The sequence below is a fragment of the Falco rusticolus genome, chromosome 5 (assembly GCF_015220075.1).
Source record: "Falco rusticolus isolate bFalRus1 chromosome 5, bFalRus1.pri, whole genome shotgun sequence".
NCBI lineage: Eukaryota > Metazoa > Chordata > Aves > Falconiformes > Falconidae > Falco > Falco rusticolus.
The window spans coordinates 73,489,078-73,504,934 of record NC_051191.1 but is presented as its reverse complement, the minus strand read 5'-3'; the positions used below and the strand labels follow the sequence as shown (position 1 = coordinate 73,504,934).

The window sequence follows — 15,857 nt, the reverse complement described above, 5'->3', positions numbered from 1 at the left end:
TCATTCTCACAAATTTTAAAAAATCTATCTGAACTTCTAAATCATTAATTTCCATTAATATTTACAGAAAAAAATATCTTGCTTTATTTAAAGGTTTTTATCCAAAGTTTTCAGTCTACAGGGCACACAATGATAATTGCTGCTATGTTCTCTGTAATGATAGAGTCCTTTCCCTGTACAAAATAAGCAGCTTTTTCCCACTTTTTCTTTCTTTATACAACTCAGAGGCTCAAAGAAGATAATTACAAACAATGCCTGAAGAATGGTTCAGTTAATGTTAATTTATACAACAAACTAATTACTACCAAATGGTAAAAAATCACATGTGGAAGTTCCTGTCTCCCACGCACACAACTAAACCAGCAGCCATCTGTCTCAGCCTGGGAGCTCTCAGTGACAACCGAGGGAAGCAAGGCAAAGGATGAATCCAGATACACTAGCTGCTTCTTCTGACACAAAATCATGGCATTTAAACACCAGGATCTGTATGGTGATCTTAACAGTGGCATTTTTTTCCCTTTCATTTATAAAACAAACAAACAAAATACTGGCATCTATAACTACCACTCTATCTAAATTTTATCTCAATCCCAAGAACTTAAGATGAGGTCTAAAATGCCTACATCTATGAGCTGTAATTCTTCCTCCCAGCAATTTCTATACAGTACTCTCTATAATGTCCTTAACGTACTGCCTATCAGAAAGCATGAGGTCAGAGAGTCTTTGAATCTGCTTACAGTATGTTAGACATCACAATGGTTGGTTTTTTTTTTTTAACAATTTTTTCCACAACCTGAGAAAGCAATTTTCTCCAAAACCTTGAAAAATCAAAGTCAGTACAATTGTTAAACACTTTTATAGGATGCTCATTAAAAACTGACAGAGACAAAATAGCTGGGGACAAATCCTGAAGCATTTGTTCAGTTTAAAGTCTCATTGAATTCAATGTGAGTGTTACTTTATTGAGGACTTCAATACGAGATCCTTTACATGAATAAGGACCTTGGCATTTTGACTGTTAATTATTCTCTGATTAGCTTGCATCTAGTGAAACAAACTAAACACAATATTATCCCCTAAGCTCTGTTCAAGAAATCTCAACTCCAATATTCTCCTCTCCCTGTGAGATCAGAACTCCAACAGTCATCAAAGAAAGTGCTGTACATGAATAGGAGTGAAATATCAGAGTTTAGATTCACAGTACAGATTTCAGAGGAGAAGGTTTTTTTCCCTAGCAATAAAAACTTACAGATCTTTCTATGTCTGAATATAAGGCAAAATTCTCTTACTGTGGAATGGCCACTAAGTATCTTATTTAGACCAGGACCCCCTCTTACATTTGTGTGACTCACACACCAGTTCCAAAATGCAGCCTTATGACTTTAACAGAAAGAGATGAGCCAGGCTAAGGTAAAGAGTGAAGATCTTTTAGTAAAGACTAAATGTCTATGAACTTGTGTTTCTGAGTATTTATCTCCCCACAAAAGAAGAGTATGTTTCAGATGGCCTGAAATGATCACAGAGGAGGAACAAGTGTTACAGCAATTTAAAACAAGGTCCCTGTAATCTCATATTCATGAAGTAACACAGACATTATTTCTATATGGCAAGAACAGTATTGACAGTTTAAATGAAGTAAACAAGAAGGGATCACAAGAGAATCTACATAACCAAACAATAATGCCTAATTATTCCTCATTCATAATCCTTAACAGAATTACAATATATATATATATATATATATATATATATATATATAAAAATTCAGGGAAAGATTCTTGCATACAGCCAAGAGCATAAAATTTTAGATAATAAAATATATTCACTGAAGTGAAGGAGGAAGAAGCAATTTTCCTGTCACTCAGCCTTATTTCGCCATCTTTTTTTTTTTTTTTTTTACCATTAGGTTACATCATCAACAGCTGTTCTCTATGAATGGAGACTTAAAATCCTTCATAAGGATTTCACCTTGTTTCACAACATTTTCACTTTTTTTATGTACATGTTATAAAAGATTAGCTACTATTTAAGTTTTCATTCCTCTTCTGGAGGTGTGGGGGGGGAGAGGTCACAATCCCAGTATACCAAGAGCTGGACTTTGCTGTAACAAGTGAACTACGAGAGCTTTTGACGAGGGGTTGGTGTGTGAAACGAACCAGAGTGCTGTATCAGTGTGTGGGATGAGACAAAAAAGGAAGGGTCATTCACTACAGTGTGTGTGGCAGAAAAACCTGTATCTGAGGGGATGCTTTGGACATCTTGCAGTCTTTGGGCTGTGACTGACGTCAGGCCTCTTCCCTCCTCTTTCACCCCAAGTAGCCTCAAGCAGCTCTCACAGCCAAAAGTCTGCCTCTAATTTTAGTTCCTACTCCTGGCACATGTTGTGTCCTAGATCACTGAAAGCCTTGAATTAACACACTAAGACCCAGTATTAAGCTAAAGAACTGACAGCTTTATGGAATGCATTCAGCTTGGGAGGAAAGCTACCTGGGATTGCCTAAAGAATCCCAATGCCCTCTTCCAGTAGGAACAACATTTGGAGAAAAAAATAATAATATTTGCTCAAACAAATAAATCCCCACTAGCATTTCCACTATCCCAAGATTAGTGAGATTGCAAAGGTGCATCCTAAGAAGAGAAAGTCTGAAGAATGCTACAGCACATCTTTTACCTCCCTTAAAGAGTTACGCAGAAAAGCTTATAAAAGTTGTCTCCCCGTTTCATTTTCCCACACTGGTCCCTGTTTATGCAAATGCAGAAGGTATCTTCATTCTTCTTCTTTTGATGCTTTTTCACCTCTATTTATGCTTAAAGGGACCTGTCTACTAAAAGGGCTGAAGCAGAGGAGTTAAAAAACGGCCATACATGTTTGCTCCTGAAAATGCTTAGGAGTGTTGCAGTTGATAGATTTAGTCTGATTTCTGATGAACATTTATAAAGTACAATATAAGCAGATCATTTGTTAGCAACGACATCTGAGAAACCAAGGATGAAATGGAACTGGCAGCTGAACTCTCTCTCTCTAGCACCTTAATGGCAGTTTGCTCTGTGCTATATTTAAGGCATAAAGCCACCACAAAACCAAAAACTAACAGAGTCTACATTAGAAAAATTGGGAAAATTTTGCAGTCTGACAATGTAAGAAAGCACCTTTTTGTCTTCTGTGGGCCCCATTACTTTAAAATACTGTATAACATCCACTGGGTACTGTGCTCCCCCATCCAGTAACCTGTCTAGCAATAAAATACTGGTAGAAATGGTAATGTAATAACACGACCATCTCAAAAGGACTGCATTTTTTTTTTCAACAGACAGAACATGTTACAGCCTAAACCCCTACGTCATGTGTATTACTCATCTAATGATTTTATGGTTAGTTACAGAATGATTCCCAATGACAGCTTCTTAACTCCTCTGAACTCAGATAGGATTGACTTGGCCAAACTTGTAAAGGAAGAATGCATTTTGCCTGGATATGTGTCCCATACCCCCAAGCTTCACAGGAGCTGTGAATCAATTAGATGACACAGCAAGAGGAAATGCATAAAAAAGACTTAAAATAAAATAATCTTCAGTGAAATGTCTCCATATTTAGTTAAACAGCATTGCTGATTAAGGCTGTACATAAGCTCAGTGTGGAATCCAGAATTGTTGCAGCTGAAAATCATTAGCAAAAGCCTGCTGTCCTCTAGTCTCATTTTCATATATTAATTTCACATACAAGGAAAGGAAACTATCTGGAAATACACTGCTTTATTTAAGTCTAGTATATAGACATCCCCAACAAAAATACATTGCAACAAGGCAGTGATCTTACAGGATTGAGTGAATACACAGTAACGACTACAGTTGAAACCATTTCTCTGGTTAGTTGTTGACTTATCTGCCTGGTTTTTTTTTTCTTCCGCTGGTGCCTGACTCTGTAGGAGATAAGATGCTCAGTTACTGAAACGGGATATGTGTTGTGGGCAAAACAGAAAAGGAAAAAAAAAAAAGTTTAGCAAAAAGGAGCAAGGATGCACACAAAACCGAAAGGCTTTCTTCTTCCATGTGATCTTTGTCTCTAGACTATTTAACTTGAGATTGTGTGGGCTAATCTACAGTACAAAACTAATGCAACATTCCAAACTGTACTGGAAACACAGGGCACTTGGATAACTGCTTCCAAGTTGGGAGAGACACCTTCCTTTCTGATAAAGCACTTGGACACCAGTTGTAACTTTGGGGCTGTATAAATCTTTAGTTGTGACCATTCTTGCTTATCGGCAGTGCGATACAATAACTGTATGGGTTTTTTTCATGGTGGGAAGGAAATTTCCCCTTGGGTATGTGGGCTGGGCCTTTGCAACTACACTTCCTAGATTTTCAGAAAAGATTTCTAAGTAATGGCCAAGTAGCATGTCCCATATACAACAAATTGTCTGTGATTGCAGGCATGTATAAAAAGACTGCTGGACTTCAGTTTCTCTTCCAGCTGTCATCTCCTGTGCTTCTACTATTTATTCCAAGATTTAATAATTGAATTAATTACGGTTAAAAGGCTCAGATGAACAACTGAGCTTCATATCCTTCCCTGCATGCTGCAGTGTATGATCATGTGTGCTAAACTGCTATTTCTCCCTGACAGGAAGAATCTGGCTCTCCATGTCACACACCTGTGCCTCTCCTTCCTTGTGCTGTATAAGCTAGTACGTTCTATACCTCCAAAAGGCAAGTCTGGGTGCTAATTCTTCATCCGCTGTATTTCTTTGATACAAGCATCTCACCATCTGGGAAATACACGTTTCTAGCAATTTATGACTGCAGAGACTTTGTTGTTACTTTTCAGTTCTCTTAATGCTCTTTCTAGGAAAAGGCCTAATCCCTGTCTGCATAGGGGTAAAAAACCAATCCATCTTGGGTTCTTTACAAATCCTGCACAGGGTCAAACGTTACCTGCTTAAAGCTCTTGCATACTCAGCGGGAGTTGTGAACTTACATCTGAGAGCAGAATTTGGCCCACAGCCTTATGAAGTGTCTATTAACTCTCCCACACTCAGAAATAAATCAAGACAAGATTCATCTCACGCACAATGAGCCTAAAATACAAACCATACTGCTCACAAAGAGTAGCCCAGGAATTCAACTTCAGTCACATGGCTCTCTCTTCATTCCTCTGCCTCACGTCAGTAAAAAGGAGAAGAGGGCAGAAGGCTCATGAAATCCCAGGATGTGGCCAGCACAGGGTCCAACCAGAGTGGAAGCCAGCAGGAACCACAAAAGGTGCGCATGTTCCCTCTTTCAAAAACACCAGAGTTGAGAAGTGCAGTGGCACATCTCATTGCCCCTCTGTTCGCTTTGAAATTAATGGTCTTTCTCCAAGTCGGAACGTTCCTCCCCCACAATGCCAATTCTTCCTTGCACAAAGTTGGGAGCAACCACTCCTATTTACACCCTGCCACAACCCTGCATTGCCACCTGTCAATCAGAGCTCCATTTGTCTTCAGGAGAGTGAACAAAGAGGAGGGGGAAGGAAGAAGGTGGGAGGATCTCTGCATTGACCAAAAATGTTTGGGGTGGAAAGGCGTGGGGGAGAAAGAGGGAGAGCGAGATGGAGATAGATTAGAGTGTAACAAACTAGAGAGGAAGATAAACAGAGCCAAAAAGAAAAATGTCCTTTGTTCATTTAAATGGCTCTCTGCTCCCAAGCCCTCTGCATGACTAATGCCACGCTGTGGTGTGTAAACCTCTTGGGCACATAACACAAACAAAGCATAAGTCGGCCTGAACAAACAAAGGCCTAAGCAACAGTGATTGAATTCATCTTAAAACAACAAATCAATTCTTCCCTATTAATGCCCTAAATACCAGCGTAGGAGCACTGTCCTGTTGTAATAAACAGCCATGTGTTCAATTACCGTCTGTTTTCCCAACTACTGCTCTCTTCAGTAATTACACCATGCAATGCATTCTACATTGACATTATATTAATGTGCTGGGAGGAGAGATCTTAAATACGAATTAAATCAAGGCTAAACATCTCAGAAAGCCTTACCAAGTCACGCAAGTGCTAACAGGGCATTCTTCAGCAGAAAGCACAGACTGATTTTCCTTTTTGTTCACTTTTCACTTTCATCCCCCGGCTAAATAAATACATTAAAACACAAGCTTGAAAAAACTCTATTGCCCCAAAGACCACCACAGTAAATCTTTCATAAGCTCTTTAAATGTCCACTTCACCTGTACAAGATCACTGCTCCATGGGGAGCGTTTCGCAAGTATCCGCTTACGTCACATCAGCTAAACAGCAATGACAAAATCCCTTCAACAGACAGGTGACAACAAAGTGAGACAAGAGAAACAAAAGCAGAAAACTTTCTGGACTGAGACAAATGCAGGAGAATAAAAGTTTAAGAGAAGGTTTCTTACCCTTTTGCACAACCGTCAAACAACTTCTATTGACTACTGAATAGCACACAGCAAACAGACCAAACAAAAGATATGATGAAAGATCTATTTACTTGTACAGGGCTCCTTCCCCACCCCACCCCCCACCCCCCAACCTTTCTTTCCACTTCATATACACCCACACTGCACCGTTTGCATTGTGTTGTTAAATAACCAATAGCAACCCAGATGAAACAGTGGAAGGGTTTCTATGATGCTGTCAAGCACCAGACAGATGCTTGGCAGTGTCAATATGGTTCTTTACATTTGGGTTGTGCTAAGGTTTGAAACGAAAAATAAAATAGGAATAATAATACTGAGAGAAAGAAAGAAAGATGGCAACAAGTTAGTGCATGGACATGCAATAAATTTCTAATTCAATGGAGTATCATCCTACCTGCTGGGTTTTACTTCAGTGATTTGAACTGTTATGGAAACAGATAAAAAAAGCTTTGCTTTCTGCTTGTGTACTGGATCGCAAGAATTACAACAGAAACCAAATCAAATTCTGGGGGTGTTAATGACTGCAAATTTCTAGGCCCTCTAGAATGGGCTCATAGCTTTCTGTTGCAAAGACATGCCAAGTATGTCTAACACATGAAGTACGGTAAAAATTCCAAAATCTGTTTCAAAATAAAATGCCCTAGGTGCTGCAAAACTTTTCTGACTGAGGCTTCAGAAGACACAGAAGTTTGCACATTTGGAGGATTTCAAGTTTGAAAACTTTTCTAAAATATTACAGTTTACCCTCAAAACCACAGTGCATAACATTCAGATGCATATAAGTGTCTTTTTAACAACTGCTCGTTTGTCCTTCTCAGGTCATTAGATACAAAAACACCCCTGAAACCTTTCCAGGTTTTGAAACTCATTTTCATTTGACTAGTTTGAATTTTTTCATTTCAGCTGCCAAACCAAGTCAGGAGAAAAGCTGTTTCCACCTGACCCAAAATGTTTTATTTAAGCCTAATTTAAATGTTTTCACTTCTCTTTCAGATTAATCATCTTAAACATCTAAAAACAAAAAATATCAATTCCAATGGAACATTTTGTCTAAAAATGTTGACTGTTCCAAATTTTCTAGTCTTTTTGGCTAAAATTAACTTGTTGAATTGCTAAATGGTATCAAGCCTTAATTACTATTTAACAGGTTTTAGGGTGGTGTGTCACCCCCCTGCCCCTTACTCTGTTTTGAGCGCATTTTGGATTTATACATTACAGTATAGAAATCACACGCATATAGCATGTTTTCTCCTGAGGCAACACGGAAACCACAATACAATTAAACTGTATGAGAAGAAAATATGATGAAAGGAGTCTGCCAGTGCAGCTTAATTTACAATGCAGGAGATGTATACAATTATGTGAAAGTGGCAACGTACAAACCACCTTAAAAATATCGATGTTAAACAGACAGTAACTAATAAAAGTAAGCAACAGCTTCAAACTTCAGAGTGTTTTTACAAGGCTACTTCATTAGCTAAATAAGCAAGTGGGAGTTGCTGCAAATGTCGCTCCCTGCCATACTAGAGGCTTTCCCTTGCTTCTGGTAAACAGAAGACACAAGACAGCCTTGTGAATAGCTCATGGCACAGACTGAGATCTAAAGCTAATCAGACAGGATGATAGGTCATCTTAATCAACTTCAAAAAGCCAATCCACATGCTCATCCCAGCTCCTCGCCTCTCCTTCCCTGATCACCCGCTCCCTCATTTGGCCGCATTTTCCCCATCCCCCTCCACTTACTTCCCACAAATTGTGCTGTTAAGAAAGAACATGGGGAGCCCTTCAGGTCTCAGCATCCTGGGCGCAGGTGGTGGGGAAAACTTTGAAGTGAGCTCTCCACTAACTCTAGAGCTGGCCGTGCCTCCTCCATAAGCAGCTCTTATTAAAAAAAAGACCAAGTATCCACTAGAACAAAACCAAGCAGGCCTATTTAATTAGGGCAAATGCTTGATATCCACTTCTTCATGTTAAACCACACAGTCACACAAGCCTGGGAGGTCTGATTAATTTTAATATGCACGGTCGTGACAAGCGCCTCGGGGGTAAGAGAGAGGGGGGAAAAAATGCCACAGACCCTGCTAGCTTGACAAATAGGTTTCAGCTAAATGTTGTGTATGTTGCCCAGATTAAGATGTTACTATTCAGCAAGGGCTTGAACCTTTAATATGAGGGACAAGAGGCCTGAGAAACAGGTGGCTCGCTCTTCACTCTTGAATAAATGACATCCCCAAAAGCTGTGCCACATAAACATAGAGAAAGAGCTGGCACAATCCCTCATGTATATTTGTATATTACCAGTCTGGGTCAGAGGTTTCTCCAGCAGTGATCCAAGGACTGAAATGAGGCTCAGAAAGCTAATGGCTTTTCTGGGGGAGGGGGAAATGTATTAAAAAAAAAGAAAAGAGAGTGAGAGCGCACACAAAAAAAAATAATGAAGGTAGACTGCAAATTGATCTAGCTGGAATACACTAGGGGCAACAGGCATATAAAAATTATGTAGGGGTAAGAGTGGCAGCAAGTTTTGAAACCCCCTGTTGAAACGAATAATGGCTATTGAACAGTCTGGCTACATAAGGAATTAGGGGCAGACAGGAGCTCAAATGATTATTTTGGTCTTGGTGAGCCACTTACGTGCTGCATTGTAAAAGATGGGAAGTGAGAGATCAAGCATTTTGCTTTAGCTGCTGCTCATCCAATATTATGGAGTGAAGGTACCCTGGAAGGAAATTTTAATTATGGAGTTCTGTCACAGAAGACTTTCATTCTGAAACAGGGAGGGGGAGAGCGGCTGCATCTTCTCTCCAAAAGCACAAGTTTCCTAAATCTTGACCATAATGCTTTCTTCTATATTTAAGATGCTGTATCAGCACCTCAGGTGCCTTTATCAAAAGAGAAAAGAAAAATCCAAAAGCTACAAACCTTTGAGGATGTAAGCAAGACAAACTTGGAAGGGAATCTAAGCAAATTTTGAAAACATGCATTGAAATAAACTGTGACTATCAGGCTAAACTATTAGGAAGGAAAACACTTTAAAACTGAAGGTGACAAATGAATAAACTTCAGTTTGAGCAAGTAAGAGCTGGCAGGGCTTCAAACTACGCTACCTCTGTTCTAGAGTTAAAGCGCTTGTTAATAAAGGTTTAAGCTACTACAGCATTAAACAGTGGCTTTTCTTCATATAGGCCTACTTCATAAATTTTATCTTTTAAATTCTTTTAGATTATTTTTTATTTTTATCAGCAGTACATGAATGCACGTTTCCATATGGCAGGGTCTTTGAAAGAAGTCCATGGAAGTTTGATGCTGTTTGCTCTATAAGAAAAGACACACTTTCTGAGGACAGACTGCATAGATGAACATGGAACCACGACGCACTCGGAGCATCCTTCCACAGCAGCAGTGGTGTATGAACAAAACTTAAAAGTACTCAACTGCAAAGTATCCTTGTTTGTCCTTCAGTAGAACAGCATTACAAAGCCTCTTCAACATGTACTTTGTCAAAGGGACAGTGAAGAACCAAATAAAAGAAATTCAAACCTCAACCAATTAGAGTATCCTTAGGCTCTTCCCGAATCTGTTCACTTTATTTCTTCCCGTCTCATCAGATGTGATTTAAAAACTAGAGACTGCATGTCAAAGATCTCCCCTTCTTGTGCCCATTAATGATCTGCTTTGGAATTTATGGCTTGAGAAGAGGGAGACCTCTTTATTTCTTTACAAGATATGTTGATTAAAAGTTTGATAATAGTAGAAGATATTCTGGGATCTTATTTCAACTAAAGAGCCTGAATTCACAATGTTTCACATTTATAGACTACAGAACTGCTTAAATAACAGCCATTTAAATTACCATATGGACAGGTGGTGTGATTTATAACGTAAACTTAAACATCAAACAAAAATAGCCTTTGGGGGATGTTCAGAAGACAAAAAGCATGCCCAAGAGGCCTTTCTCATCCCTTTCTTTCCAACAAAGTAATTACTTATAGTAGTGCAGCATATTCTAATACAAGGCTCTCATACTCCCATTGCTTGCTAAAACTCACATTGCCTGCAAACATACATATTACCTGCTTACTAAACACCTGAGGTTAATTGTTCCTGCTCAGAAGACCTAAGGACTACCACACTGAAATTATAGAGTAGGAAAAATATTAAACACTACATCAACCAAATTCTTGTGTGTGTGTGTTTTTATATATATTTACATCTAAATATATATAACACATGCATTTTATGTACATCTGTGTACATGTATTTATATAAAATTCAAAGTATTTATTTAAATGGTCAAACCAAATTGAGTTTCAGAGGTTATTTTAGAGAATGAGCCACGCTGATGAATGAGTGTGCTCCCACACGCACACATTCATATGAACAGTCTCTGTGGTAAGATAGATGCCCATATGAATCCCTTTATTGAGAATTCCTACAAATTCTGTACAATAACATAGATCTGGACTCAGAAGATACAGCATAGAAACTTGAAAGATAAACAGATACATAACCTGTTACAAACATATACTGCCAAAATGGAAAAAGGAGATTGATTCTTAATTAAAAGTTAGGACATGCAAAGAGCCGGTGCGTACTCAGGCTTATTCTAAAAATAAGAGAGAATTTACTTGTTTGCCTATTTCTTTTCCAGAAGCCAAGCCATACATTTAGAGGAAGGGCTAAACAGATTTCAGAGATTTAATTTTCCACAAGCCCAGGCCACAAATTAAAATATAGCAATCCAATCCCATTAATAGTGCAAGAAAAAGCTAAGTGGCTGCTTTGGTCTTTGCTTTCATGAACTTGTGTCAAGCTCAGTGACTTCAAAGAGATTTCCATTTCATTTCTACAAATGAGGAGAACAGACAGACAGAGAGTCCCTGCCATCCTCTGATGCCTTAAGAAAACAGAAGAAAAACATGCCTGTATCTCATTCGCCTAATGATTTTAGCTGCAAAAGGAATCCCATGGTCGGCAGACAACCCTCAGGGCAAGGGCTGGAGGTCTGTCACAGTATATAAGGATTCTCCAGACCCACTCCATTATCTTCATTATTGTATACCAGGAATAAAAGGGGACTGACTCCCCTTCTGAAGTTCAAGTTAGAGAGGACAGAATGTTTCATGTAAAATAACATTGTGTGACTTCAGTAATAGGTTTATGCCTCTGGGGGCCTAATACTAAAGCTGCATATAAGGATTTTCCGCAGAATTTGAGAAAAGAAAAAATGACCACTGTATTTACAATGAGTAAAATTCCACAAGCTTTAGATTCACCAAAACGCTCTATGTCTCTGTGTCAGTGTGACTCATTGTCATTTGCATACTTCCATACAGCAGGAGTAAAATGGCAAGTTTGGGGGCGGTGGGGAGAGCACGGAGCTTTAGAGCAAATGAAAACAAAAACCATATGCATAGGCAAAGAGGAGAAAGTAACAAGCTTTTCAAAAGTTCTTAGGAATAAACAGATAGCATCACTTCCTACAGGGGACATTGACCAAGGGCATATATACAACAAATCAACATGGAAACCATTTATATGAACAGTGATGCTTCCCTTGTCAGCTCATGTGTGTGTACATGTATGTGCTTACACATATGAACACATACATGTGTCCATTTGTGCACTCTGAGCAGTATGTTTCATAACACTCTAAAAATACTTGTCTTTTACTGACAACTTTACTAAGTGTTAACTCTTACTTTCCAACAAACATGATTTAAGAAAACCATTTACCTTGTATCAATACATTTTCTTAAAAACAGTCAGACCTGTTATCAATATTTTGGAATATCTCACTTGTCCTCAAAACTCGTTCCAGAGAAGAGAAGTCTTCTCCCTGACTGATACGAGGTTTGGATCAAGACCTGAAGTTGTCTACTAGCCTTTCTCTTGCTTCTGGTTTTGAAGAAACAGGCCATTTGAAAGAATGCTTCAAAAGCCAATTTCCCACAGTAATTCAGAAGATAATTTCAAACAATAAAAACAGAGCAAACACAGCCCATTGTACAAGTTAAATAATATATAAACTTTTGAGTACACAGCGAAATGGAAATCTGGCTCATATCTGGTCTTTGAAAGATTCGCAGGAAATTGATTTAATTAAACCTCAGCTACTGGTGCAAATGTTTCCCTTTCTTCCCAAAGGGAAATAAAGTATTATATTATTGTTGTTGACATAATGCAGCAAAGCCTAACCAAGATTCCTGGTCTTCTCCTACAAAGCTGTACAAACTAGCAAGACTAAAAATTATCACTGAAATACACAGTGAAAATACATTGTTGAATTGTTACCTACATGTACTACCAAAGCATTCCAACTTATCACTTATCTTATTCACAGGGAAACTCATTAATATGACCTGACTAGCAACCAGTCATGACTGACAACTTTACTTCAGCACTATGTGAAGAAGACATGACAGTAAGTAGATTTTCTGCTGGAGTTCAAACAGAGAAGACACTGCTTACAGTAGTACATGCTTCTTTTAGGCAAAAAAAAAACCCACCTCGTATTTGTGGAGGATCTCTAAGAACAGTCTTGCCATCTGCACGCAGAAATATATATTTTTTTTAATTAGCCACTCTAAAAACAATCATGTTGGCTGAAGGGGGAGGGAGACTTGTCAAAATGATGTATTTGTCCCTCACCACCTTTCAATGCTCTTATGCAAGTCTAATTTTCTTCCTAGCCAGCTCACCTCTCTGGCCTCCTTTGTTTCATGTCCCATTTCCCATTCTCTTCTAACTTCTGAACTTTTGTTAGTTCGCTTTTAAGGAGAAAGGGAAAAAAAAAAAAACCCTAACCCTTTCCTATTCATTTTTTCCTGGACGGGGAGTAAGCAGAGACATGAATATGGCACCCTCATAATGATTTAACTAGGGCTTAATGAAATTTTCATCACAACCTGCTGTTCATTTTAATGGCCTTTGAAAGACAATAGAACAATGGCTAGAGGGAAGAAAAGATTTTCTGTTGCATGCATTTGCAAAGCCCAACATTCAGTTGCTCCCCCTCCTCTCTCTCCCAATCTCTTCACAAAGCTGTAGATCTTTTGTTTGTACTGTATATTTTCATTTTAGTAGAGCTGAGATAATGGACAGGCTCTGTAACCACTCATGTCTATCTGTGTCCTTTTCTTAATGGAGTCTGTGCAGCTTGTACAACCTCATACTCAACAGAGTATTTATACATCACCCAGAACCCCCTGCTCTTTCCTCTCTTGTATATGAAAAGTCTGGTGTCCTTCCCTCCCACTCCATACCATATACAGGAAAGATCTTTTCCATTCAAAAGTACAAGGTAGGTCATGGCACTGACCGTTAAGTCAACGTAAATGCAAAGTAAAATGCTATGATTATATGTAATATTCCAAAAAATGCTTAGAGAAAGAATTTGTTTCCCAGCAGCCCCATACTGCACACTCCAGTCAAGAAGAGAAAACTAATTTACCATCCTGTTATGCTCACGTATGTGATGGTGTGGCTGTGTTTGCACCTGTACTTTCATTCCAGTATGCAGGTTGTCCTAAAATTTTCTTGTAGGTGCTGTCAGTTCATGCTTCAACACTGAGGTGGGCTCTGAGGGCCATGCTTTTAAAAATTTGAAATAGATTTCTACAACAGGATAGGTGAGTGTAAATGAAAATAAAGCCTTAGTACTGAGCATTAGGGAACAAGGTTCAGCATGTTCACACAACACCAACTGGCTCACAGTCCCCTGAAAATTTAGCTGTAGATATGCATGCTGGATACCTATTGAGAATACAGTTAGAACTTCACCTTCCAGTCAGGGGGTTGAATCTGTCCCAAATAGGTAGGAACTGAAAATCTTACTTAAAAGCAAGCTGTTCTGTGGCTTCTCAGAAGCGACATGTTTGGTTTTAGTCTCTGCCCACAGAGCACAAGTGGCATTGCCACCAACTGGACATACAGTCTCAAAACCAAACTGATTCTCCAGAGATGATGCCTATATGCCATGGTTGAAACTTGCTGACCAGGTATAATGTAGAGAAAGCCCATAGTGTTTCTGTTTGTATAGGACCTGCACTACATGACATGACAGGACGTGTTCCACACAAAAGCTTTAATGAATTCCAGATTTAACTTCTTACCTTTGAAATAATGACATGTCTACTAGATAACTTCACAAAAACATTGATATTAATGATAATGTTGCTTTTTGCTCTAGAAATGGGGGAGGAAGGAGTAGTGGTGTAGATGACCCCCAGGCTGTCAGAGTTACAGCGTTCATTGTACCCATGTTGAGGAGGCTGCTGTGTCTACTACAACCGTGACAAAAAGACTGTTATGTCAGACAAAGGCTCTCATTTGGGAGAAGCTAAAAATGTTAGCTATGATGGGATATTGCTGATATTTATCTCAAATGTAGACAAGAACTATTAGTTCTTTACTTCAATTTTGCTAGCAAGAAAAAGCACGTGGAGCAGAAAATGGGAAGATTAAAAAGTACATGCATCCAAAGAATCTGCAGAAAAGAAAACAAAACAGAAAATTTTCGCCAGTTTCCCAGGCCTTACCTTCTGGCTCATTTTTTATGAGCTCTTCCATTTTTCTTTGCTTAAGGGTGTCTACAACATCCGCTAGGCTCCCTTTGCGCCTTTCAGGGGTTCCCAGGGCCGTGCTGGACAATGATTCTCCACTCTGACGCCCACCTTCTTCTGCCTTCAAGGGTGAGGTAGATGAGTTGTGCGGGGCAAATGAAGACATCACTTTATTGCCATCAACTTCCTGAAAGGGGAGAAAACCAAGATGAAATATTTCTTTCTTTTCTTAAAGAAGAAAAAAATAAAGATTGGAAAGAAAAAACAATCCTTTGTTCTTTGACTTCATTGCTGTTTGTTCCTCTGTTGAAACCTTTAAAAAGGCATGCAATGCTTCAAAAACACCCAGAACAAAGCCCATCCATAAAGCATAAACCAAGATTACAGCCTGAAGTGAACAAAGATTAGCTTGCAAGAGAAACATAAAATACAGTTTTTCCTTAATTGAGAAGAAGTGGTGTACTCGTAGGTTTCCTAATAACAATGGTATTGATTACCTTTAATTGTTTGCTCTTTTACAGCTTTCTTTCGAAAAAATCTTCAATTTTTACAAGGACCATTAATTTCCTGACTTTAGAAGGTACTTAATGCCTTGATGGCTAGTTGTTGTAAGAAATGAAATAGTAACTAAGTATTAAATGCCCTTTGCCATATGACTGACTTTAACTCACAGTTCAAGCAGTTCTCCCATCTATAAAGGATGAAACAATTGTTTTCTGTTTTCTAATTACCTTTCTATTCTCCTCTTCCATCTCATACCTCCAGTTCTTGCAGAGACATTATTTTTCACAAAGGTGGTCCTAATGACTTTCACTGGCAGCACAATGGCAAAACTCTGTGACTTCCTAGAACGTACACACAATC

General features: G+C 38.7%; 1 protein-coding gene across 10 annotated transcripts in view; it reads right to left on the bottom strand.

Annotated features, from left to right (window-relative positions):
- Positions 1–15,857, bottom strand: part of SOX5 (SRY-box transcription factor 5) — a 341,339-nt gene that overhangs the window by 210,329 nt on the left and 115,153 nt on the right. For all 10 annotated transcript variants that reach the window (XM_037389411.1, XM_037389407.1, XM_037389409.1 and 7 more), the window contains one exon: positions 14,970–15,180. In XM_037389411.1, the coding sequence (XP_037245308.1) occupies positions 14,970–15,180 (211 nt within the window). The remainder of the gene's footprint in view (positions 1–14,969; positions 15,181–15,857) is intronic.